At 33.6% G+C, this 26,993-nt stretch overlaps 1 protein-coding gene across 3 annotated transcripts in view; it reads right to left on the bottom strand.

The window, feature by feature from the left end:
* LOC127834603 (uncharacterized) overlaps positions 1–26,993 on the bottom strand; it is a 129,220-nt gene that overhangs the window by 84,532 nt on the left and 17,695 nt on the right. The window contains exons 1-2 of one of the 3 annotated variants that reach the window (XM_052360614.1): positions 26,329–26,868; positions 24,535–25,369 (exon numbers count right to left, since the gene is read on the bottom strand). The exons of 1 other annotated variant lie outside the window; for it this stretch is intronic. In XM_052360614.1, the coding sequence (XP_052216574.1) occupies positions 24,960–25,369; positions 26,329–26,755 (837 nt within the window). In that variant the 5' untranslated portion in view covers positions 26,756–26,868 and the 3' untranslated portion in view covers positions 24,535–24,959. Of the gene's footprint in view, positions 1–24,534; positions 25,370–26,328; positions 26,869–26,993 lie in introns of those variants that run through there. One more of the 3 variants, XM_052360616.1, reaches the window with a different exon arrangement.

The following is a 26,993-nucleotide window of genomic DNA, read 5'->3' as shown; positions in this document are numbered from 1 at the left end:
ATTTTGTTCACAGTTAGCAAACGTTATAACGCACCACAGACTTTATACTAGTGATCAACTTATTTTAGATTGTTTTTAAACAATATTATAATTTTTGGTCTGTGATATAAAATCCTCCATTCGTCAAAATCAATAATTTATCTTAATAGGTTACTTACCATAATTTTTATCGATGGTTGTATTAAGAAGATAACAATCAAAATCTTAATTTACAAAAATCGCTAAAAATCATAAGTTGCTGATCGCATCTGTTTTTATCACTATACGTTGCATAATATGTAATGCAATTACTATTTAAAAAACAAAAGTAATTTATTTTGAGGTTTTTTCATATCATTATTTCTAAATATATCTGTTCGACTCACTGACACAACCAAAACTAATTCTCACACCATGTTTGTCTTAAAAAATATAAGTATGTTCAATTAATCCGTTATTTACAAAATACACATGATGTAAAAAAAGAACTGACATATATTACAATTTTATTTCAAATTTTAAATTCCGTTCTACTTGTTATTTTTCTGAATATTTACCTGTGTAAAAGTAACATGTGTTCCTGCTGTATAACGGAACTATATAAAAAAAACCAACGCACCAAATACTAACACGTTCAAACTAGTTAAATAAGTGTATTTATGTCACTTTCTGAAATAGCTACAGCTATTTACTAACGCGTCATCAGCTCCACTGTAGTTCATGAAACTAAATAATACAAGACAAGTGAGAAATCAGTCAAAATATTTAACACCAATCTTGGTGCACACCGAATATAAACTATTTCATTGTTAAACATGGATTAATGCTCCGAGAAAAGAAGTATATCTATTTGATTCCGCAAACAAAAAAGAAGTACTTGTCGCTCGCACCCAGATCTGGTCTCCAGAGGCTACATGTGCTGCTGCCTGCATAGTAACGCATGAATGATACCCAGACTTGTCACTGAAAACTGATCTATGTAATGTTGTTCCTTGTTGCACGAGTTCGAGATAAGCATATTTTTCATATTGAACACAAATCTGCACACTGAAAAGATACATTCCAGGGACGGAAGCTGTGAACCTTCCAGTTCCGTGATTGTAACCTTGACCTTCGTTGACCGTTACTGTCGGGAAGATTACATCCTGAGTAGATGATGGGATCACGTTGTAAGCTAAGCGGGCGTAGAAGTAAACTGTTGGGATGATCGATTGATCTGAAATACATTGACTGCTATTATTACAACTCATGTAACGATATTTTGTGGGATTGTTGTTTATGGTATTTATATATGAACATTTAAATTTACCCAGGTGTTCTCGTTGTCTTAAATTCATTTTACCATCCTGTCTTCACTGTTTACCAAGTCATTAACACGCTTGCAATATATGAATTTAATATATACCCACCCTTTAGTTTCTCTTGTAGATTTGAAACCGTTTTGACCGTCGCTGATACGTTTTCCGTCAATTCTACAATAGCATCCGAGACTAGGGTGATTGATTTTAATGCCAACGCTTCATGTTTACTCTCCAAATTATTAACAGAGGTGGTCAACGTTGAATTAACGATACGCGTGATATTTTCCATAAAATCGCGCAGTGTCAAATCCATTGTATATTGTTTCTCTTTCATGGCTTCCACCATGGACTTGATTAGCACTTTACCATCTTCTAACCGTTGCAGTGCATCTTCAACTTTAGCATGCGTTTTCACGATGTCTTTCAACGTGTTTTCCAGACCGATTTCGTTTCTAAGGACCCTCTCGAGCAGGCGTTCCTCGTATTCGTATAACATGCATGTCGGGCTCAGGGGCTCTCTTGCACACGCGGCAAGTATCACATTCAGCAGCAACAGCAACCCTTTTTTATTGAGATTCATTGTTTCTTTTTGCAAACATAAGCAAAGAAGTATTCAGAAATTACAGAAACACTCACCTTTGCGTATGATTCCTCTTAAGAACTATTGCCAACTGAATCGAAACGTTAAATTTCACACGTATAAGCTGATAGCTACCAAATTAAATATCCCAGCAGTATGTACTGAGACAACTTCAACTGCATCAACTGGCCGGATCCATGCAATAACTTACGATTGGATGTTAAGAATTGCTTTAATATGGCAGTTCCCAGATCCCAATACAGACACTTATTTTATTAGTATGAAAGCGTTACCGAGTGCAACAAGCTTTGAAGATGTTACCATTCGTATGCGTTCGAAACATGAGTGACATTATCAGATATTACTGGTGTTAGATGGTGGGTGTAAGAATGTATTGTATGGAAGCTAAGTGCGTCCGTTCGTTTTCTGGTTTACGATTGCTATTTGCTTAATTTCCAAGCTTTGATGTTCGCCATGAACCAGTTAGTTGTTACTTAAAAGTGTTTGCCGAGTATAAAATGAAAATTTGAAATCATCCAACAAACAATATAATGTTTTTGTCTGATTGCTGATGAGTCGTTTCCATACCGAGTTACTATGGCAATAGCCGTATATCGTTACATAATGCTACACCGCCTTTTCTATCAGAAAGACACTTTTTTATACTTAAAATATATGTAATAATATTTATTGCCTTCAATTTCAAGCGCATTTGAATAACATCATTTCAATACAAAAACTATGACGTTACAGCACATATTTATAAATATATGAAACGCAAACATGGTTTTGTTACAAATGAAAGAAAACATTAGAGACCTAACCTTCGCTGTTTACGGTTTGGTACCATGTTTATTATGTTATGCAAATACAATTAAATTGAATAATTAAGATAACAACACAATGTTAACATATTACACATATCATAAAAGTAAATTTAAGTTGTTATAACTATTTGATAAAGAAAAGTTTGCTTCACTCTTAAATAAAATATTAAGCATGAATATTGAGTCTTTATTTGTATATTTTGTATTACATTGTATAATATTATTATATGTTTTTTATGGTATAATTGATGTATTTGCTATTTGTAGTGGGACGTGTTTGTACAGTGGATTCAAGCTCCATGGTGTAATACTGAACTAGGACAATGTCCGGTATGTTTATTACAGGTTCATAACAATTTAGGGTTAAAATAAAATAGATAACAGTTAATTTCTTAGTTTCTTAGTTCTTCTATAGAGTTTAATCCCTTAAACGCCTCGTTCGGTATAAGATTTAGGAACCTGTTGTATAACATTGGCGCCAGAAAACTGGGCATAATGCATGTGCGTAAAGTGTCATCCCAGATTAGCCTGTGCAGTCCGCACAGGCTACATTTGTAATCAGGGACGACACTTTCAGCTTTTATAGTATTTTTAGTTTCAAGGAAGTCCATCCTTACCGAAAATCAAGTTTAGGCGGAAAATGTCGTCCTTGATTAGCCTGTGCGGACTGCACAGGCTAAGCTGGGATGACACTTTACGCACATGCATTATACCCAGTTTTCTTAGAACAAGGCTCATTTGAGCTTTTATATAGCCCAATATACAACATGACACTGATCCCTTTGAGACTATGGCAGATTATATCTTAAATAGGATGTTTGAACATGAAGTAAGAAGAGGTAGGGATTTCGTAGACCATTCAGATTCAAACATTAGACCCATGGACAGAAACGTGATAAATTTACACGACTTACAAGAAATCGTCGGTTCTATTTTGGAAGAAAAATGCATAATCGCACAGCGAACTCAATACTAAGTAGTAATTAGAGAAATCTCCATCAAACTATTCGAATTAATAGAAATGGCACTTCAGTCTTTAAAAAATCAGCTTATCAGAACTTTAGACTCGATGATAGGAACTACCAAGGCAACTTTAGAAACGATTCCTTTGGACAACAATTGAATAAATACCCCAGAAATAGTAGTTTTGAGAAACCTTATGAAAGGTAGGATAGAAGATTTGATTGGAATTATAGAACGGAATTTTCAGGTCAAAGAATGCAACTTCCTACATGGGTACAATATATTGTTATAGAGACATAACTTTTAAGTACTCTAAGGGAATTCGCCATTATAGAGTAAAGCTGTCCTGTAAAAATCAGCTAGTAGAACACACACAACGGCCAATTAAGGCAAATAGTAGTTACATGCATGCTCGTGAGTAATGTGCAGAAGTAGACATGAGGCCCAGAATCAAATCGGATATCTGAAAAAATGTTGTCTGTGACGGACACAGCCACAAAAAGCGCATACAGTAACATGTGGTCGGAACAATTCAAGACGCTGCAATTCGAGCACCAGGCTGCCACAAAGATACTTCAATATGCAGCTGAAGAAGGATTTGATTATTTCAAAGACGGCGGCCTTCAACAGGCTGACGGAACAAATTTATCTCGAGAAGCAGGCAAGCCTGACAGCGCTGGAAGAGAAACTAAAAAAGAAGGATGAAGATAAAAATGAAAGGCTCACAATAAGCTTCACTCGCCAGATAGCGGAGGCAGTGGAGCAGACAAGGCGATCAATGAGCGAGCGAGTGGTATATATTGAGAACAAATATGGTCACATAATGAGAAAGCTTGTCACTACTGAATCTGTCCTTGCGCAATCCGAAGAATCTTACATACTACTGCAGAAGGATATGAAGCGATTTCCAAAGATTATTGAAAATACTGTGTCAAGTGTCACTCAACAGGTGATTGCAGCTATATCGAGTGTGAGTGAACAAAGCAATTAGCTGGAATACGTTTATCGGAAGGAGATGACACTTTTAAGGGAGAAAAATATTAATGAACTATTTAAACTGAAAGATTACAACCGAGTATCTGGCCGTGTTCGCCCGCTGATCAAAGAGGACATCAGTGTTTCCCATGCGAAGGACATCGTGTCCTTGGACCAGAACGACGGAGGGGTGCTTCACCACTTAAAGCTATGCGAAAAGGGCGCTTATCAAATAATTAGGCGGATATTCAGTGGTCGTTCCACTGAAACAATTGTGATGTGAGAACATTTAGTCATAATGTCATGTTGATTGGGAACTTTTTAATTTGAGTGTTTAATTGTGTTCTCATAGCAAAATATCTCAACAGTGTTTTTCAAAATGATTCTAAATACATTCATTATATCCATTAATTTTTATGTTGAGGGGGGGGGGCATGTAGATGGGCTGATTTTAGTTCTTCATTAGAGTTAAATCCCTCAAACGCCTCGTTAAGTGTAAGATTTTAGAACCCGCACTATAACATATACATGGGAACTTTAGCAAGAGGATCCATCTATGGTCAGTTTATCGACTTTCTCTTAAGGAAATGAATTTGATACGTTGTTCGGACCATATGCAATGTCTTTTGTAAAAGTCTTCCAAAGAAACTGTTTATTTTGTTTACAGCTGCGTTAAAACAACTTGTCGAGATAAAGTGGAATTTCATTCAAAAGTACGAAAAATAAATAAATGGTGTTTAATTAATGTATCATTAACGATTTCATCTAACTATTGTCGTATAAGATCAACTTTTCACCAAAATGTTGTTTCTTGTGGTGGTGGTGTCATTTTTGCCTCATGGCTGTGAAAAAAAATGTGCCCGTGATAAGTTTCAGACATTTTTTTAATAGTTGAAATAAAGATAGTGGTTGTGATGTTTTTATTTAAAGTGACTAAGATGTTGATGGCTTTAAAAAAAACTTTTTGTATTTAGAAGAAAATCAATTGCCAATTAGAAGTGTTAGACAAGCATATTGACAAAATTTAAGATGTTGTTTTGGTTATGTCTTCTCAAGGCTGGTTTACGATACTTTGCCCTGCTAAATCTGAGGAAACTTATTAACCTAACCAATGATGTTGGCGAATGTGTTGTTTTTATTTCTTATGTCAAAGGAAAAATAATTTCCCGTTTGATATAAAAATTTAAGACCAACTTATTGACAAAAATAAAGGTGTTGTTAGTTGTGATGCCTTATGATTCTCCTGGTCTGTTTTAAATAATTGTAAAATAATAAATACCACTGAGATTTTTAAGACCTACGTATTTGACAAATGTTATGATCCTTGTTGCGGTGGTGAATTGATTTTCCTATGTCTAAGGAAAATAAATTTCCGTGAGAAGTGTGAAACATATTTGTTTTGATTGACATTATGATGATTGTGGTTAGGTAAGAGTAAAGTCAGTTAAAAGTGTAGGACCGACTTATTGGCTAAACTGTTGATGCTGGCTGAGGTGTCTTTCTCGCGGTTAGGGTAACATAATCGCTTGTGAAATTGTAAGGCCAGTATATTTACCCAAATAAAGATGTTGATGGTGCTGATGTTTTATAATTTTTATGGCAAGTGTTCAATAATTGTCCAACAAAAGTGTAAGCCCAGCTTATCGACTAAAATAAGGGCGTTGGTGGCAGTGGTATGTTATATAACTCATATATTAGTTAGAGTAAGGCAAACATATTGACTAAACATTATGTTTTTGGGTGGTAGTGTCTTACATTACTCGTAGTTTGTTACGAACAATGCCGGTGCGACGTGTTAGACCAACAATACAATAATGATATTGCTGGTGGTGTCTTATATTTATCATGGTGAAGAAAAAATAATTGCCTGTGAGAAGTGCAAGACTAATAGTTTTACCAATGTAATTTTTGTGGTTGTGGCTATATATCATATTATTCATCGCTATGGTATAGTTATTGTATATGAAAAGTGTAAGCTATAATATAATTGACTAAATAATAATACTGATGGTGGTTGTATTATATATTTCTCATCGTAAGGTAAACAAATATTGCATGTAAAGGGTGTAAGACCAATTTATTGACTTAAATATTGATGGAGGCAGTGGTGGTTGCATTTTCTATATTTCATGTGTTTGTAATGAGAGTTGTGGGTGAAAATCATTTTAGATACGCTTTATTAATTTTTTAATTTCACAACCGATATTTAAAACAATTGTTTAAAGTCTCTATAATGCTCAAAATAGACGAAAATTTCGTAAAGTATTTCGTAAAATAAAGTTAAAACCTAAACAATCAGTGTTCCTTATAGCAATAGCCACACTTTCAACGCTAGATGTGGTATGATTACTTAGATTTTTGTAGATACAATATCCTAGTTTTTATTTATTTGTGACACAATTAATTCCATTTTAATTTCCCGCTAATATATATACTTATACGACACACGAATACTAAAATGGTACCAAGTTAGTGTTATATGCAAAACAATAATAAAAACCAGCATTTTGTATCTACAAACATCTATTTTACCAGACCACATCTGGCGTTGAAATTTCGGCAATTGCCATATGAAACATTGATTTTTAATTGTTTAACTTTATTTTACGAAATATTGCACGAAATTTTCGATGATTTTGAGCGTTATAGAGACTTTAAGTCAAACATGTTTTGTACCCATAGATAATGAGAAGTAGAATACATAAAATCTTTGCTAGATAGCGCTCACTTTATAAAATGGCATGAGATATTAGTTGTGCATATCATTAGTTTTAAGAAATAAGTTCTGAGTGATTTTTAAGAAAGTGTTGTATATTATGTTTTACCCATTCACTTAACTGTCAACATCATGTCGAGTTTATAAGTTTTTCATAAGGATACTTTCGGCGTGGACTTGGTAATCTTCGGTTTAACTCAAACCTTCTATTATAGAATATTTTGGACGAGTGCCCTTCAAATTCGGTATATATTAAACGTTCGGTTGGTTCGACAAATGACGATATTTTTGCATATATAAAAATGTATTAAATAAGATGAAAAACCACATTCAGAGTGTTACAATCTTTCTTTACTTATGGGAGAAATAGATAACACGTTGCCTGTATCCATGTGTGGCTAATTAGAAACTTTTATAGGTTTCAGCTGAAGATGGCATAAATGCAACTCGCCTACTTCAATTACTTCCCACTTGTGGTCGCTTTATATCAATATACCCGAAAAAGAAGAACATAATAAATTATGAAGACATTGGAATACAACTGACCCGATAATGCCGCATAAACCCAAATTTCTTTTCCGATAACTACGTACGTTATTGCCGGCATATGTATACAAGGACCTCAAAATGTGTTTTCCTTTGTTAAGTTTGGGACTTGATGCACTGTTTTAAGATAAGCACTTTCTGCTATGCTACATGAAAAAGAACAGCGCATTGATAGACTTTTAATGTAGTACTTTCCAGTCGCAGGGTCATTACACATACCTTTGTTCACCTGAACTGTCTGGAAGACTACATATGTCTTTATAGCTGGGCTCAAGCGTACCATGTACATTTTTACGTCTTTTTGCTGAAATAAAAGTAAATATTATTCACACAATATGCAAAATACCACGCAATATTTGTTACATGACACGTGTGTAACTATGAAATTACAAATAGCTCTCGACATGTATACATATGCACTGAAAGGATACATTTGATTGTTATCAAATTCAAGTCCACACAATTTTCGTTGTTAACGTGATCGAAATCTAGTACAAAATAACACATAGCATGTGAATAAATTCTTATTTTTGCAATGTATTTTAAATATCATTTTAAGCATATGAATGAATATTAAATGCAGGCTTTTTATGCGTTACTATTAAATATTAAATACCAAAGAACTATTAAGCTTCCATACCAGTAGAATTAGTATTGTAACTATCAGGCGAACAGTTCTTTTTACGAATTCACATCAATCAAAAATTAGTTTGTACACCGCTGTCATTTACGTTCTTTAACCCCCTAAAAAGGGTGTGTACTTGAATCATCATGGACGTCTGGCCGTCTGCCTGTCTATCTGTCTGTCTGTGTCTGTCTGTGTCTGTCTGTGTCTATCTGTCTGTGTCTGTCTGTCTGTCACCCATTTGTCCGAAGAAATTCTCCACACTTGTCAATTCAGGATTGTTCCTTATGACATGTAGCTGTGCATGTGCAATATGTACTGCCCTACCTAAAAAAATACATAAGGTATGCCCCTTTATCAATTAAGTATGTCTGGTACATTATTATTGTTACTAAACATTTGCAAATATACACATTTCTGAAAATACAACGTCCAGATTTGTTATCTTATATAGTTTTGTTCCTATTTCACGTGTTTAACTTAAACAAGCACGTGTATTAAATTGCAAAAGAAAGTACTGTTGCAAGATATACACACATCGCTCTCTTAAAGGCCGCGACGTTACGAACGAGCGTTTCTTTTTAATAATGGATGTTTTATAATTTACCAGGGCTGTACTGTACACTTGGCAAAAATCAGTGATTCAGTATGAGGCACAGGCAATCTTATGTAGCTACATGGTGGGTACAAACCTATATGTCTGGGTTAATTACACAAAAAATGATCCCGATTTTGTTTGCATCCAAACCAGAAAGTTTTAATCAATGACAAATCGCAAAAATGTTGTTTTCATCACATTAATATGTATAGCAATGTAAAATCAAAGCAATGTGTTATATCTTTATCATGGACGTGAACCATGTCAAGCATTACTTATCTAATGACATTTCTCTTTGATGTTGAACATGAACTATCGCCACACATGTCTTTTTTTATTCCCCATATCAGAATGAAAGAAAAATGTAGTAGGCCTTAACATCGAAAACGTTTTGAAGATGTTATTGAAGCTGGAGTGATAAATTATCGTATTTTCTTGTTTTCTGGGAGCTTGTAAACTGAATAATTTTACTGTAAATCTGAGTTGATTTTTTAAATTAAGATATGTTAAAGCGTTTGCTTTTTTGAAAACAGACACACCAAATAAGCTTTAATATAAAATACTCCCTCATAGATGAGCCAACTATAAGTCCTTTTCGTTGATGTGTTTATATAAATGAACAGTTTTACAAGATAATTATGTTGTTTATTATCATTTTGTGATGATAAATACCCTGTTGCCACTGCAAATACATGGTTTAGACACATTTCATGAATGGTCAGTTGCCACCAAAAAATCTTCGTACTGATTACAATCATCTCTTACTTGCGCAACTAGAGTATAATATATTTATATAAGACATGCATATAGTCACGATCAGGGGTGGCAACTCTGAAAAAATAGGTGTTGCCAACGGACAACTAAATATAACAAATGACTTGTGCTTTTTGTTTTACTTGTCCGTATATGCATTTGTAAATTAAAACATTTTGAAATTCATTATTTAAGTCTGATCAATGTGTAATGCCTTGGTGCGCCCACAATCATGTGCTATACTGTTTTTATATCATATTATTTAAAGTTTGCTCAAAATTGCTAGATGCATTATTTACAAATATTAAATTTTTGCAACACTAAATTATACAAGGTAACAGGTCATTTTCAGCAATACTGTTGCTATTGGTTTAATTTATTTCGTACTTAAATATGTGTCAAATCCAATCATTAATAACCTACAAGTATAATTTCTAATCCATTTAATCATAAACATGTATTACAAGCAGATAGCTGACCCCACTCTATGACCATTTTCGGAATTACTCTAACTCTGCAATCTTAAGCAATGATGTAATTGAGAACAAAACCTAATTAGAATTTTAATAAATTCTAAAATCTTGTCAACAGAATGTTTTGTGACATTCAAAATAGTTTCTTCATTTTAAAGTATATATATTTTTTAATTCAAATGTTTTTTCCAAGGACAGATTGATGGAACAAACATCAGTTTCCCAGACCGCAACATGTACGAATCGAACGATTCGGACTTATGCTTTCGCCACCCATAAAGATAATTTCAAATACTGTTCGGGTAAAAGCTGTTTTTTACTAAGCTTTGACTTATAGCTTATTACAACTTCCAAGTCACCTTTTCCATCTTCTATCTTTCAATGACAATAACACAATCGACACGCTACCCACTTTATAGAAACTTGTATCATATCGATTTATAGAGGTATATAAGTGATCCAATAAATACTTAAAAACGTACAGCGGGATAATTATTAATCTATGAATTTAATACAAATCTTCAAAAGCGCACATAAGATAATAACTTACTTTTTGTATTACACAGTTGATTCTAAATGGTTACTTTTTTAATTAGTGCCTATTGGTGTGGAAAGTGCCTTTCTCTTATCTTATCGTTATCAACCATTTTTAGTATTGATTCGGCAAAAGAAATCTTTAAAAACAGAAATCAAAACGGTAAAGAATTCCAAATTATTATTATTCTTTATATCGATAAAAACTAGTGTTAAAGTTAATACACACAATAAACAGGTATGCAGGGTTAAAAATATAATTTCTTATAGACCGTCGCACTTCAGTGCAGAGCCAATACCCGCGCGAATAGTTTTCGCTATTCGGACGACATATTACTGCGCATAAATCATTGAATGTCTCAAAATTATCGTTCTATGTGCACCATAATTAATATATTATCTATGATCTAAAATCTTTCAATCTAAATACTTATCTATATTATAAAATGTATTTGATATTTCACTTTTATTACATAATATAGTATATTATACATGTCTTATATGCCATTTTAACTAATATCATTCTTTTATTGAAAACATCTTTATTGATATAGGCAACAGATAAATAGTACATAACCTTTATTTTACAATAGTTATGTTTCAAAATCCAACGTTATCGGAACATTGACTGATTAAATTTGAAGAAGTCATGAAGCTGGTATCTGCAACTTCAAAATGTGTAGTTCAATCAATATAGATTTTATACATGGAACAATGCCCCAGAATATGCCTTATATCTGTCTGAATCTGTAATTTCCGCAGTTCTCATGGTAAATTGCCCTTTGCCTTAATGAACGAATTCCAAATGTACAGATTTATTATATTGATTACAATATATACTCTGGTTAGGTGGTGTAGAGCGTAATGCTTGCTCGTAAGTAAATTGTAAGGACTTCTAACAGATAAAAAGGATTTTTTCTATAAATAAATAACAATTGTGTGGTATGACGCTTTGACGATAAAGTTAAGATAATAAAAGTATACAATAGATAGATTTCAATTGCAGACGCATTGCGGTAGATACAATTGTTTATAATAAATTTAAAAAAACAACAACATCATAATAAAGTTACCGCAAAGAAATGTAAGCTCAAACTGCAAATGATTGCATATTAGGATCATAACACTGTATGTGCGCATATAACACATCGGTACTAATGTTAACAATTTGTTTGTGTAATCAACAACTGGGTATATAATGCAAAGTAAAACAAATCTAACAAGAACATTTGTTGAATTGATATCCTTCGCCGAGTAAATATTGTTAATTGATTGGTGCAGATGGAGAATTCGGACAATCACTGTAAAATAACAAAGTTAAGGATTATTGTTTATATGAATTTTAATTCTCCGCATTGATGTTTATACTTCCATGACGTTTCATGTTGAAATATTGTATTGTATCTGAGATATAGACCTGAAAAGTTACATCATACACAAAAAAAACAATTGGAAATAACTATGTAAGAAAGTGTAGGGTTATGGTTCTTGTACATGGCATTTCTCCTTGTTGATGTCTGTATACCCATTAGTTTCATGTTGAAATCTTATATAGTTTCCGAGATTGGTATTTAAATGTTTGTGACAGGCGGACAACATTCAAAACAACAACTGGCAATAACTCGCAATCAATTAAGTGTAGGGTTATGGTTCTTGTGCATGGTCCTTCACCTGCCTGATATATATACATCCATGAAGTTCAATGTTGAAATCTTATATATTCTCTGAGATTTAGCTCTGAAAAATTTGTGAAAAAAGGACTTATGTTGGACAATGCAAAATCTACATCCCCCGGCTTCCGCCTTAAGATAATAAAAACCTTGTTGACCAGCCGAAAACCTTTGTTTTAAGTTTGGCAAATTATTTTCGCAGATTTCTCGCAGAATTTATACCTAATGCAGGAGAATATAAGTTATCATAATCATCATGAGCAATCGTATTTGGTTTAGCTTCATTGATATTTCAGTGACATTTAAAATAATTCTCAGGGTAGGAATTACCCTGCAGTATATTATTTTCGTGCTTTTAAATTTCAATTTTGGTAAGACGTATTCCGCAATGACGTTGTTTGTTCTCTCTCATTTTGTATACATTTGCTCTCGCGCGATATTCGGTCTAGTTTTACAAACGCAGCGTGGTGCTGGCTAATACGCCTACGTGCAACAGATAGATATCGTTATCAAATGGCTTAATTGACAATGCAAACAGTTATCCATATTATGAGCGGGCATTGTGAAATGTACTTTCAGTTTAAACTTCAAATTCTGTGCGATGGTCATGGTATACTGATTTTCGATTATTTTTACCAGTAAACACTCATTTGCCGTTTTGTGATAGGCGGCTATTACACCACTGAGATAGCGCGAGTTTGATGTTCAATTTCTATGCATCAAATCTAAAAATAATTGTAAATTAGCTGATTAATACAACAAATAAACATTTATATCTTAAATATTTATAGAACTAGCTAAATACATTGTATTAATATGTCTATGTAAATTAAATTCCGTGCAGATATTTAGGAGGATGAACATATACAAGATTTGTGTCTTAGTAAATTATTTACTCGCCACTCCTTAAATCTGAGTTTCGTTGTATTTTAATTGATCTTATGTTTAACCTCAAACTGTCGTCTATGTCTTGCATTTTGAACGTTTGATTTGTCAGATTTTAATTGCCGAGTAAAGTATATCACGCTAATTTAATTATTTTAATAAGCATTCATGAACGGGATTCAAACGCTCCAAACATAACCCGTACAGAGCTGTCTGTAACACCTACCTTTCAGAGTGTGAACTTCAAATCCATATCAAAAAGATATGTTTGATGCCTAATTAACTGTAAATTGTTATGATTATTAATAAAACAGTTCTTCATCAAGATTATTCTCGAGGTATATAAGCAACAATTAAACATAAAGTCTGACAGAAATCCACACACGAAGCGAAATAATTACACCTCGAAACAAACAACACGATACAAGTGTCCAGTTTTGCATTGTTGATTAGAGTTGTTTTACCTAGTAAACCAACAGTAAATTCATTGTGCATGTTTTTTCGTTGTATGCACATACAGAACGTTACCATTTCTTAATGAAATTATGTAAGTGTGGTTAATATATATATGTTCCTAAACATTAAACCCAAATAAACACAAATATATTTTATTAACTTAAAGGGACTGTCAACCGCGATTGACGATAAAAGAAAAGTTCTAAAATACCGTATTTTTTTTACAATTATTAGTTTATATTGATTAAAATATCACGGCTGGTATATAATACATTACTTGAAAAAAGTTGTTAAGTTTTCATATTTTCAGTATATTCGGTAATTTTTTTTACTGGGTACAGGTACCAGGTAACTACCAGTTAACTATAAATAACGTAAGTAGATTGATCATCATCGTCACGTGGTAGTGGTAAACCCAGGAATGCAAATTGTGCATGCGTAGTGAATTGTATATATTTTATATATAAAATGATCAATCTACTTGCGTATTTATAGTGTGTATATCGTAATGTCACCTTTTTTGGCGATGAGCTTTCGATTTGATATCGCGAAATTGTATTACCGATCAAGTAATGTAATATACCAGTCGTGATATTGTAATCAATATAAACTAATACTTGTAAAAAATACAGTATTTTAGAACTTTTCTTTTTTCGTCAATCGCGGTTGACGGTCCCTTAAATTTGGTCATTTAAAGAATAATTTTCGAATTATCGTTTTAAATCAGTCAATAAATACTACTCGGAGTTCTGATATGTGTGAATTGGAAACACAAGGGCATAGGGCCGAGTGGTTTAATTCTCTTTAGAATGACAAATGGTTGCTTATTGACGAACACATAATGAACATGCACTATGAATGATACTATGTTGTACCAAGTTTCGGGACAACTTTATGCATTGTTCACGAGTAGTTGTACAACGCCTATTGTAGTATTTGTCTATATGAAGATCACCGAGTATCCGTTTAGAATTGTAAAATACAGGCGGTGTTTGCGTTTTCATAGTTATGCGTTCGCGTTTGCCATATTTATCAGCAAACAATAAAATAATTGGTAATTTCTATATTTCATTAGAAGAATATTTAACATAAAGTACAAATCCATGTGCTATTATTTAGATCATGACTATTGATGAAATCGAGTTTTTTTTTGCAATGTTGTATTCAGCAATATTCTTTAACCAAATAATGACACATGAGTATGTACTTGGTTTTAATACGCTTTGAATGAAATCTGGCAAGCGCCAATTACTTGATAGTAATATGGTGATAACGGAATATATACAGCGAAGAGGTTAACACGGAAAGAATAAATGACCAATGTTATAAAAGATAAATCTAAGAATTCTTGCATAATGTGTTTTGCACTTTTATAAACCCTTTATTAAAAGGTAATATATTCTAACATAATTTCGGAATGCGAGATCTTCCACGTACTGCTTTGTGTCAAAATAAGACTGTTGAGTTTGGTTAAATGCCTATCATATTAAGGGTAATCACATATGACGAATTATATTATCAAATAACCGTAATGGAACAGATTACGGTTGAATTACACTAATTCCATTTCCCTTAAGGTCCCATTATAAAACCGCCAACTGTCAAAGAATTGTTATTGAATTTTTATAAGATCAAATTTTGCAAAACCGGTATCATTTTAAAGATAATGCAGTCACCATATATGGTCTCGCAACTTCTAAGAAAGTTAAATTTGCCTAAAGGCAAACACCGTTGGCAAACAGAGTTTCGGAAGTGAATTTTTCGACAAATGCCCAGTACTTCAATAAACGCATTCAAAACGTTCATCTTTCAACGTAATCCCCAGTGAAATGCAGCAACATGTTGCAGACACACATAGGATACAGGAAATAATCACAAAAAGCATTGGTGTGATCGCGAAATCGCTTTTAAACCCGACAAAATGATCTATTTAGAAAAAGGCACTTCTTTCCAGTGGTCCACGGAGAGATGCAAAATGATTAAGTGTAATGTAACCTATAAATGCTATTATACGCACAACTTAACTTACTACGACATTCAAAACAAACGACATCAAGAAATGATATAAATTACAGCACACATATAGTTCGCATACATTTATTGACAGTTCGTTAAACACTGATACATTAACAAACAAGACAATTAACATATACAATATTAAAAGATATAAAAGTTTTTAATTGAAATACGATATTAACATAACGAATGTTATGACAGTTTTCAGTACGATAACTTATATGTTTACCTGTTGAGTTCGTGTGCAATTTCTTTATTGTACAAATAAGTAATCTCTAACCAGTTGTAGAAACCACAAAGAAGCACAAATACTATATTATTGAAAAATACTACGATATACAGTAGAAAATGCGTAAAATATATAAAATGTGCTTTGTATAACTATTTAAAGGATATCCTATTTAATCAAAGAAAGCGCAATAATACAAAGCAACAAACTGAAATCATATAGAAACCTATTAATAGAGTCGAAACATAGAGAACTTTAAATCGATCGACGAAAGCACATTACAGGTATCTCCTTCTTCACGAATTGTACTTTCCTGAACATTGCGGTTAAACATGGATTAATGTACCAGAAAATGTAGTATATCTGTAACTATCTGTAGTTAGAGTGCTTATAGCTGCTACACGTACCCAGACTTGGTCTCCCATGGCAACCAGTATAGATGCCTGCATAGTCACACATAGATAAGTTCCATTGTAATCATAGTGAACCGATTTTTGTATTGACTTACCTTGGTGAACGATTTCAATATAAACATTACTCTTGTAACTATTACAGTATTAAACTAAGAACAGATACATTCCAGAGACGGAGGCAGTGAACTTGCCAGTTGCAGGATCATAACATTGACCTTCGTTGACCTCCACTGTCTGGAAGACTACATCCTGGGTAGTTTGTATGTATGCGTCGGAAGTAATGCGTGCAAGGAAGTAGATGGAGGGGACTTTTAGTTGATCTGAAGTAAAAATATATTATTTTATACAGTGAGTACATCGTGTTTCATAATGCTATATCTTTGTAAGTATGACATTGACAAATCTACAAAACATCAGCGCGTATAAGTTTATATGGATCTTTATTTCTTGAAACCTCGAATAAACTGGATTTTTATTCTTAGAAATTACAAACGAAATTATAAAGCTATATATGTATTTAAATAAGCAAAAAGATATGAATAAACAACAACAACCACATGTTATTTTAAGATGGAGTAACAATTAAGAGCAAATGTTCACATAGCAGTAATGAACTTATATTGTGTGTGGACTGAATTATGTCGAGTAGATTTAGTCAACAATACCTAGATGTATTAGGAATAGAGAAACACAATAAATAAGATCCTGGTTATAAAGACCAATACGTGAACAAATGTTTAATTTTTGATTCCATAACTTAAATAACAGATTGAATTTATTGTTAGTAAAAGAGTATATTAGTTGTCATGATCATTAGCGGTCATCTTTACCAGTTTTTCTATATTGATCGTTCATAACGAATAGGATCGTACGAACGTAACGAAAGTCTTTTGAACCTACTAAACAACAGACGAGACACGATGGTATTCTTGGACTAACGATTAATAAATTAATTTCAGATCACGACAATAAAAATGACACATGACATCAAGCATTTCAATATTAGTCGTACATTATTTTTTATCGATACACATACATGTATGTATGTTTGTAGATAAAAATAAATTAACAGTATTTCTTTGAAGGAATAAAATAAACAAAAAACAAATATCGGTGTTACAGTAAATATAATAGCGTACATATTGTCGGTTGAAAAGATTCGATACCAAGTTCTGGAACGTCTTTACCATTCATTTAACGTCATAAAAAGTGTCTTGAAGATTTCGCAAACAATTCTGACTCTTGGATTGCTCTTGTTTCACATGTTTTACTTTAGCAATATAAGGAAAACTGCCGATCCCCGTGGCCGCCTTTTTTCTCTATAGATTGGATATATTTTCAAACTCAGCCAATAAATCATAAGTGCAGATGTTTTAGCACGTTTTATGACGATTGGATACAAATATGACTTTCGGAGGGCTTAATACACGATTCACTTGAGCTGTTAAAGGAAAACTTCGGCGGTCATATTTTTTACAAATCAGAACCATTTACAAACCCCGCAGATATAGCATAAGGGCATATGTCCTGAATAAAATTTCATGATGATTTGGTAAAAACTATGACTTATTGACTGATCGTATATTTTCTTTTATCTTACCTAGTCACTTAGTGTTTTACCAAACCTGACGCAGATTCGAATCCGGCCGTGATTAAGTTGGGATAAATCTTAGTGAAGATTAGGCAATAAATGTGGACTCAAGAGTGTCCACGCGTTAAATGTTGAAAACTGATAACGGACGGCGAACGATGAACAAATAAGGATAACAAAAGCCCATTTTTAGTAAATTGTGCTCAGGTAAGCTAGAAAGATAATCGTCTTTTCAAAAGGGATTTTGGATTGAAATTTCGTAAATACATATCATTTTGCAGGTTCATATTACTAAATTGTGTATATTACTGGGACAACATGTGTATGTAATTGGTTAATATATCTATCAACTCCTTGCTTTTGATTTTCTGATGGACTCTCGGTAAAAATTATATCAAACACTGATATTAAAAAAGAATATCTATCTCGGATGCCTTTCTCTTTCAACAGATTGACTGTTTGATTCAAATAACCGAGCTCATACGTTTATTTGATGATCATTAAACTTATCATATTAACTTATAAAAAATATTTATAACATACGTTTGGCACACTTACCTTTAAGAACGCGGACTTCATTTACGAGGTGCTGAACCGTCACCGAGGCATTTTCTTTGATCTCAGACGAAGTTTCAACCAACGTGTCCACACTTGCAGCTAACGTCGAGTTCATAACTTGAGATGCATTAGTTATGAAGTCAGCCAGTCTAGATTCCATTTCGATTCGTTTCTTTTCCATAACTTCCAATGTTGACCTCACTTTATCTTTTCCGTCTTCCAACTGCTTTAACGCATCAACAACTTTGGCGTTCGTTTTCAGTATATCATTCAGAGTTGTTTCTAGAGCCAGTTCGTTTCTAAGGACTCGTTCAAGTAAACGTTCTTCATAGTCATATCTCGAGCATATCGGGCTCGATGGCTCTCGCGCACACGTGAAGACAACCATGCTGAGTAATAACCACATACTCTTCTTCTGAAGCTGCATGGTAAATACGAGCAAATATGTCTCTGTTTAATACTTAAGTTAATGCAATGAGTCCGGTGTCTATGCACACACAACAGAAAATGTTTTTCAACGAAATATCACAAACTGTTATTTTCTCACATTTATATGTATTGCCAGGTGACAGTCCACGTTACATCAAAGCATTAATATGTTTACTCTTCAGCAGGGAGCTTTACCATGTCAAGCATTGAAAAGGTCCCTTTAATTAGCCAACGACGTGTCATACATGTAAAGAAATCCCTAAAAATCTCATTTCGACGGAAGAGGCTCGCCTGTAATGAAGTAGCTCTGAAATCGATTGGTTGATCGTCACTTACTTGCCAAAGTTTATCTATTCCATTTAGGGTTGCAACTAAGAAAAAAATTCGCAAAATATCGTTTCGCGTTCAAAGGGCGACACACGAAACACGAAGCGACACACGATATTTTGCGCGACACACGAAGCGATACACGATATTTTGCGCGATACTCAAAGCGACACATGATATTTTACGCGATACACGAAGCGACACACAATATATTGCGCGATACAAGAAGCGACATCTACCACGATATATCGCCTTTTAGGCTACCTACACATGGGCGATATTTCGTGGTAAACTCTCGCGCGTCGCTTCGTGTATCGCACACAATATCTTGAATACACATATTACAACAAAGTATATAAACAGATGGTCAATGACGTACATAATTTTTTACAGAATTTTTAACATGACCTAGATGAAAGCCTTAATACACACATTTGGATACAACCTGAGCCTTTATGAAAGTCTTCATACAAAAATTAGATACACTTTATCATTTTCTGTTTTTTTAAATTTAATAGATACATTAATGAACATGGAGAGAAACTATTGATAATATAAGTCAGCTCTCAGTTTAAAAGCTTTTAAAACAATAGATAGTTTTCGTACACTGTTTTTTTATGTCAGTCTGTAAGAGATCAATAAACTTGATCATGTTTGTGTTCTTCCAGTAATATTTATTTATATACTTTGTATATACTTATATAATATATTTATATATTATTTATGTAGCGTATAGATTCATCTGGGTGATCTAAACGTATACCACCTCTACAATCCCATGTGATTTTAACCCCAAAACTTTCGAGACCAATATCAGTGCCCCTTGCCCTTTCTTCTGACCTATGGAATGCCTCGAAGACGAAAGATGAACCGACAATCCAAACGTGAATATAAATGCTATAATATAATATATATACTATACTACATTATTTGTTATTATATATATTTTAAATATTATAAAAATATAATATACAAATGCTTGTCATGATGTAATTAAATCAATTTAATGTATTAATGGAAATGCATTTCTTGCCTATTCTTCAGTAATAGACAGGTGTCAAGGTAACAAGTATGTAACGACACATTTTGTAGTTATCCCGAGATTTATTTGACTAAAAGCTCAAATGAAACAAATTCCAACATAAGATATTTAGAAGTGCTGTAATATTAGATTTTCATGTGAGAATGATGTAATTCTTGAGAATGAAATTATTTATAAATATAAAGTAGTGTATATATACACACCGTGTTTTATGAACATACTCGATTAGCAAATTTGTAAATACACTGATATGAATATTACATCATGATATGTATTTAAGCACTGATTGTCGCCAAATTATAAATTTATGTAGATAGCGCCTTTAAACGTGCGCTCTTGCATAAAAAGGGCGCTATATAAATCAGGTATAATAATAATAATATATATAATATAATGGTGAACAAGGACCATACAGATCCATTTCAATTGTGTATATATGTATATGTATTTGTTGAAATAAAAGTTCATCTTTTTCTATTCGCAACTTCACAAGAAGTGTTTACGTTATAGTCATGTCATTATTTGGTTCTAATATAACCATAAATTACTTATGGTCTAATATAATCGTATAAAATACTTATATTCCGAAATAATCATATCATAAACCTGCTCTGGGCTGGAACGCTTTCTATAATATGTTTACAATATCATCCTTATCACCATTATTCTTGATTTCCGTATATTTTGCAATACATGAAACATTATCTTTATAAGGTTCTTCCGGGATTAAGTCCCAGTTCCGGTAGAGACCCGGCACCAGTTTCTTTACCAAGAACTATAAATATGGATTTATTTAAAGCAAAATGTGATCGCCGTGCCTTTAACCATAAGCCATTTGGCAGATCTGTATCTTTATAGGGATTATACACGTTTGCGAGAGCATGATCATCTGCGGGCGCTCGAAAAATCCGTTCCTGCCCGAATGAAAACAGTATGTCTTGTTCATTCGACATCGACAAAATAATTCGATATTTTCAATACAGTTCAAGTTTGTGTTTTACATATGGCTCACTTGGTCATCATCCGAAATTACGAGGCTTTACCTTCGGATAGGCAGATTTCGATTTAAAATGTGTTTAAACAGTGAATTAATGCAAAGTTGAAATGCAGCCGCGCAAAGTAAGAAATGAGGAATTATTTTGGAATTTACAGCAGGAGCGTTGAAGGTACATAAACACTAACAATAACAGCATAGTCTTTTGAAAGTGTTGAGTAAATAACCTTAACTTCATTGACGTTGCCAATAAAATAAAGCTGTTGTCAGAGAGTGCAGATGGTATAATTTGATAAGTGGATTGAAATAGTCATTGCCATTATCCCTGCATGCATGAGGAAACTGGTGCTTATTCAGTTCCCCATTTATGCTTGAAAAGTCGTCGAAGGCTGGAGAAGGGAAGTAACTGCGCGTGGACCAGATTATGGATATGAAAAACACATAATATGGCTTGAACGGCACGTGAATCGCCTTGTTAATACACGATTTCTCCCGTTCGAGCCCTCCTTAAGCCAAGTTTCTGCATCACGCCAGAGGGCATTATAGATAGAATTTATGCAATAATGTAAATATTGTTCGTCCTAGCACGTGCTCATTGTTGATTAGCTGATTCGCTAATTTATTGATTACATCACTTGGTATAAAATGCTCTAAATAGCGTTCTGACGTTTGACCTGATTGACGAGGGGTTTGTTGACAGAAATTGAAGTAGAATACCCGCGGCAAGGAAATGCTACTCTGAGAACTAATCATTTTGACATCTTTTATGTATAAGATTGTTTGTTTGACATACAAGTCACGGCGTCGGTCTGAAACGCAATAAGATATGCGCAGTAAAGTATACGTAATTGCGTTTTCTTTCTTATGTCTTACGAAATATTTTAATGAAAATTCTATGATTTTATTTATACTATTATATTCTTCATAACCTCATCATTTTCGAAACTTTCGTCTGCGTGTCGAGGCTTTGCGTGAGAGGCTGCTGCGATAGCCGCCTCGGGTTCTGGCCAGGGAAACGGGGCTGATGCAGGCTCGTGTACCGGTACCGTTTCCGCCACAGCAATTCTACGCCGTCTGTCCGTTGGCTGAGGTTCATTGGCTGTTGCAGGATCGACCTCCGCCCGCACCCCGTCGCTCTCAATGCCCACATTCCGCTACGGCTGGCCTCACTCGTCTTCGCATGCCGCGACCTCAACCCGGCATTGTAGACTTTGTTATGTGGTTATGTGTAAACGCGTTGTTTTTTTCAGTCAAAGATATTTAGCAAAGGGCACGATATGTCGAAACAGAAGCCCTTATACCGTATTGATGAATTCACATAGTCAATACTGAAATCAAATCGACTTCATTCATGAATTGTTGTCGTCTGTATCTTATTATCGATACGAGAATTAATCTCTTATCTAAAACCAAGACACGTATTCGCTTCTTCCACAAAATAAATGAAATTGTACAGAATTTAATTACTATTATTTTAATTTCCGCCTGTGTGTGACGAGGTAAGTGGAAAATACAAATAAGGCAATCGGGTATCCTTTCATCTATTTAATCCGATTCGAGTACAAATAATGATCTATTTATCATAACGATAATTTTATGCTTCAAGTTCAGTGTCAGGTTACTTTTATCGAGCTATATCCAGAGACCATTTGTACCTTTGACTTAATCCTGTTTTATAAATGCAAGAAATTTTAGCAATATTTGCTAAAAAAACAATTATAAAATATAAGCATATGCCGGAATGGTTAAACAATGGCCATACGACGACACCAAATCACTTTCATTCATGTTTATTGGTTTTCAACGCTTATTGTGTTCTTTGGCTTTAACAAAATAACGCAAGTATCGTGTAATAACGGGCGAGAAGAAGCAGGGGATCAAGGAGTCGCGACCCCGCCTCAAAATGTTTGAATTTCGCTAAAAAATATTTTAGAAAATCATCATAACTTATGAGGAATTTACCCTGGTCCGTGACTTACGAATGTATGCCCGCCGCATAAGCTAGATTGAGGCCATGGCTACTATTGATTGAGATTGCGAGTGGTGTCCCCTGATCATGGTATTTAAAAACTACGAAGACCTTTACGGTAAAGTCTGTAGAATAATAAACATAGTTTTTATACTATTTGTTCGACGTAATGCCAAAACAAAACAAAATCACAATTTGCGCGTTAAGATCAATACCCGACACAGTTTGCGCGTTTAGATCAATAATAGGTCCCGAAAAAAATTCTTTAATAACTTTTCATAAAAAAAAACAACAAACCATGTGATACAGTTTGTAAACCATCCATTTGCCAGTTACTACTCTTTGCTACCTCCAACAATGTCAAATGCAAATGGCCATGACTTTGGTCAGTCCATCTGTCAAATCGTATAATCATAAAATAAGAAAGTGTTTTTAACTTAATATAGTATAAAGAAGTATTCAATTATTCAAGGTGAGGTGATTATGCAATCTGAGTAATATGTAAAAAACCTTAAATTGAAACTATTAGTTCTTGCATCGAGTAACCTATATCTCACCTATTACAGCCGTATTTAAACAAGCGAGTCCCTACTGTTGCAAGAAAGGTCTTTCGTCATAGCTTATCGCTTAATCTTTTAGACATGTTCAGTTGCTAAACAAGAGATGTAGCTATACTTGAATGAGTTAAATCACGCTACGACCGCCTGAGACAACAACCCTGGATACAATGTTCTTTCATTAAATTTAACATCCAGCTATTTTACTGTTTGTTTATTAAATGCAATTGTTACTTAAATGTTTATTTCCAAACCAATCAGTCTAAGTGAATATGATATTCAAAACAAACGACATATACATTTAACGTGATATATAAACCATATTTCTCAGATAGATGTTGACATTAAAATAAAAGCATATACAAACATAAGTCAGCCTTACAGTTACTGCCATACACAATAGCAACAGATCTACAGTCATATTATGAAATACGTTGCAAGTGTGCATATATGTTCATTTCATATTTCTTGATACAAGTATTTTTAACATAAAACTAAAGGAATTTACTTTTGAGTAAGTGTTCATTTGATATTTCGTTGTTAAGTGTTGGTTATTAACAAGTTATTTATCATGTATTCAAGAAACCACCCAGCGAGCAAACCGATAACCAAAATGCTATTGAAAAACAGTACAACGATATAAAGCAGCACAGTAGTACTGGTTCTAGTCCCAGGAAACGGACTCGAGAGCGTTTCAAATAAGCCTTAGGCTTTCTATGCAATCGAGCTAAAATAAATAGGTTTAAAATTAAGCAGCACACTTTCAACGAAATTAAATAGTTATAAAACATGCATTACATCATTGTATACTTATATTAAGTTTTTATCAAAGAAAAACATATTTATTTAACCAAAATGAAGTTCCAAAGAGTCTGAACATAGAAAATATTTATTAGAAGACTCGTGTCTCCTTCTTCACGAAGTGTAGTATGTTTCAAAACTTCATAGTGCGGTTAAACATGAATCAATGTGCCAGAAAATGAAGTGTATCTTTGCGAATCTGCATACAGCGTGCTCGATCCTGTGGAGCGCACCCAAACCTGGTGTCCCATTGCAACCACTGTGGATACCTGCATAGTCACACATGGATAATCAGAAGCGTTATCATAGTTAGCTGACCTCTGTAATGTCTTGCCTTGGTGGACGATTTCAAGGTGAACATTTTTCTTGGTATAAACGCAATACTGAACACTGAACAGATACATTCCAGGGACGGAGGCTGTGAACTTTCCAGATGCCGGATCATAACCTTGACCTACGTTTTCCTCCACTGTATGGAAGATAACATCAAGGCCACTTGATACGTCTGTAGAGTAAGTCGTAATGCGTGCACGGAAGTTAATTGTAGGGACTTTTAACTGATCTGATATAAAGAAAATATATTCTTCACAACAACTGTATAGGCATATATGATTATTGTATTCGGGATTTCGAAAACTCTGTAATCTATCACACATGTAACTATTTGATTTTTTTAGTAAAATAATTGTTGCGCTTAAAAATAATAGAGACTGATTATGTAATGATAAATGAGAAAAAAAGTAGTTTTTTATGAACTGCTTAATTTAATAATTAAAAAAAATATAAATACAGAAAGTAATTAGGACCTTTTATAACAAGTCATTTTTGGTTTTATATGGATTTACAACCTGTGTGCATATTTGTTAATACGTATGGTCAAGGTAATGATTATGCCATATCACTTCATCGTTTTTTTAATGAAGCAGTCCAAATAAATCATTTTTAATTACGCATAATTATAGGCTTAATTATATACGTTGATTAAGCAATGTTTAATTGAACAAATATATCCATTGTTGTTTACATTTTTGAGTTCGTTTGTATATTTTGGGGAATGTGACTATAATACGATCTTTCAGCAATTTAATAAGAGTATTTTTATAATTAAACACGCGTTTATTACTGTGTCTATCGATGTATGTGAATATTTAGTATTAGTATATGTTTTTCCGTGAAATAAATACTTTTATTGGTGAAAGATTTAACCTTATGATTACTGGAGGGAAAAAAAGGTAATAATTTTTAATCAACAATATTGTGGAAAACACGTGTGGCGTTTAATCGTCTCTTGCGTAGTTTAATTTATTTATCGTACTTAAGCATTCAGTTAATATTTAAGTTTGGTTTACGATAAAGGATCTATTTTCACGACAATGTTTTAATGAAAACACTTCTGAAATAAAATTTGATCATACACCGAAAGCAACAAATAAATAACCCATCTTTGAAAACTCGTCATTAATATTATAAATTAAAGCCAACGCATGACATACATGGTGTAAACCTGATTGGATTTCGTACCTTTGAGGATGTGGACTTCGTTTACGAGTTGCTGCACTGTCACAGATGCATTTGCTTTGATGTCTGAAGCTGCTTTAACCATTGTGACCACATTTGCAGCCAATGTCGAGTTCAAATTGTTAGAGGCATTGCTAATAAAATCACTCAATCTAGATTCCATTTCGATTAGATTCTTTTCAATAACTGCCAACGTAGATTCCACTTTTGCTTTTTCTTCTACTAACTGCTTTAACGCATCCACAACTTTGGCGTTTGTTTTAGCTATTTCATCATGAGTGGTTTCTAAAGCAAATTTGTTTCTTAAAACTCTTTCTAACAACCGCTCTTCATAGTCATATTTCGAGCATATTGGAATCGAGGGCTCTCTTGCACATGTGGCGACAATTACGCTCAAAAGCAATAACAAACTCTTCCTCAGTAGAAGCATAGTGAATATTTGCTACTTTGTTCAACAAACTAAGTCGTAGAAGTGAAGCCTCGAACAGTCGGGTACTGTCTGCATAGTAAAGCCTCGATATGTTTTATTTATGTATGAAAATGGAGCCAACCGCTAAACCTCTTGACTGGTGGAAACGTCACGAGAGCGAATTTCCGAAAGTCGCGTATGTTGCTAGGAGTGTTCTATATGTACCTGCAACTTCTATGCCATCTGAGCGCATATTCTC

Source organism: Dreissena polymorpha, chromosome 6 (genome assembly GCF_020536995.1).
Source record: "Dreissena polymorpha isolate Duluth1 chromosome 6, UMN_Dpol_1.0, whole genome shotgun sequence".
NCBI lineage: Eukaryota > Metazoa > Mollusca > Bivalvia > Myida > Dreissenidae > Dreissena > Dreissena polymorpha.
Note: the sequence above shows the minus strand (reverse complement) of the source record. Positions and strands in the feature narration are given on the sequence as shown.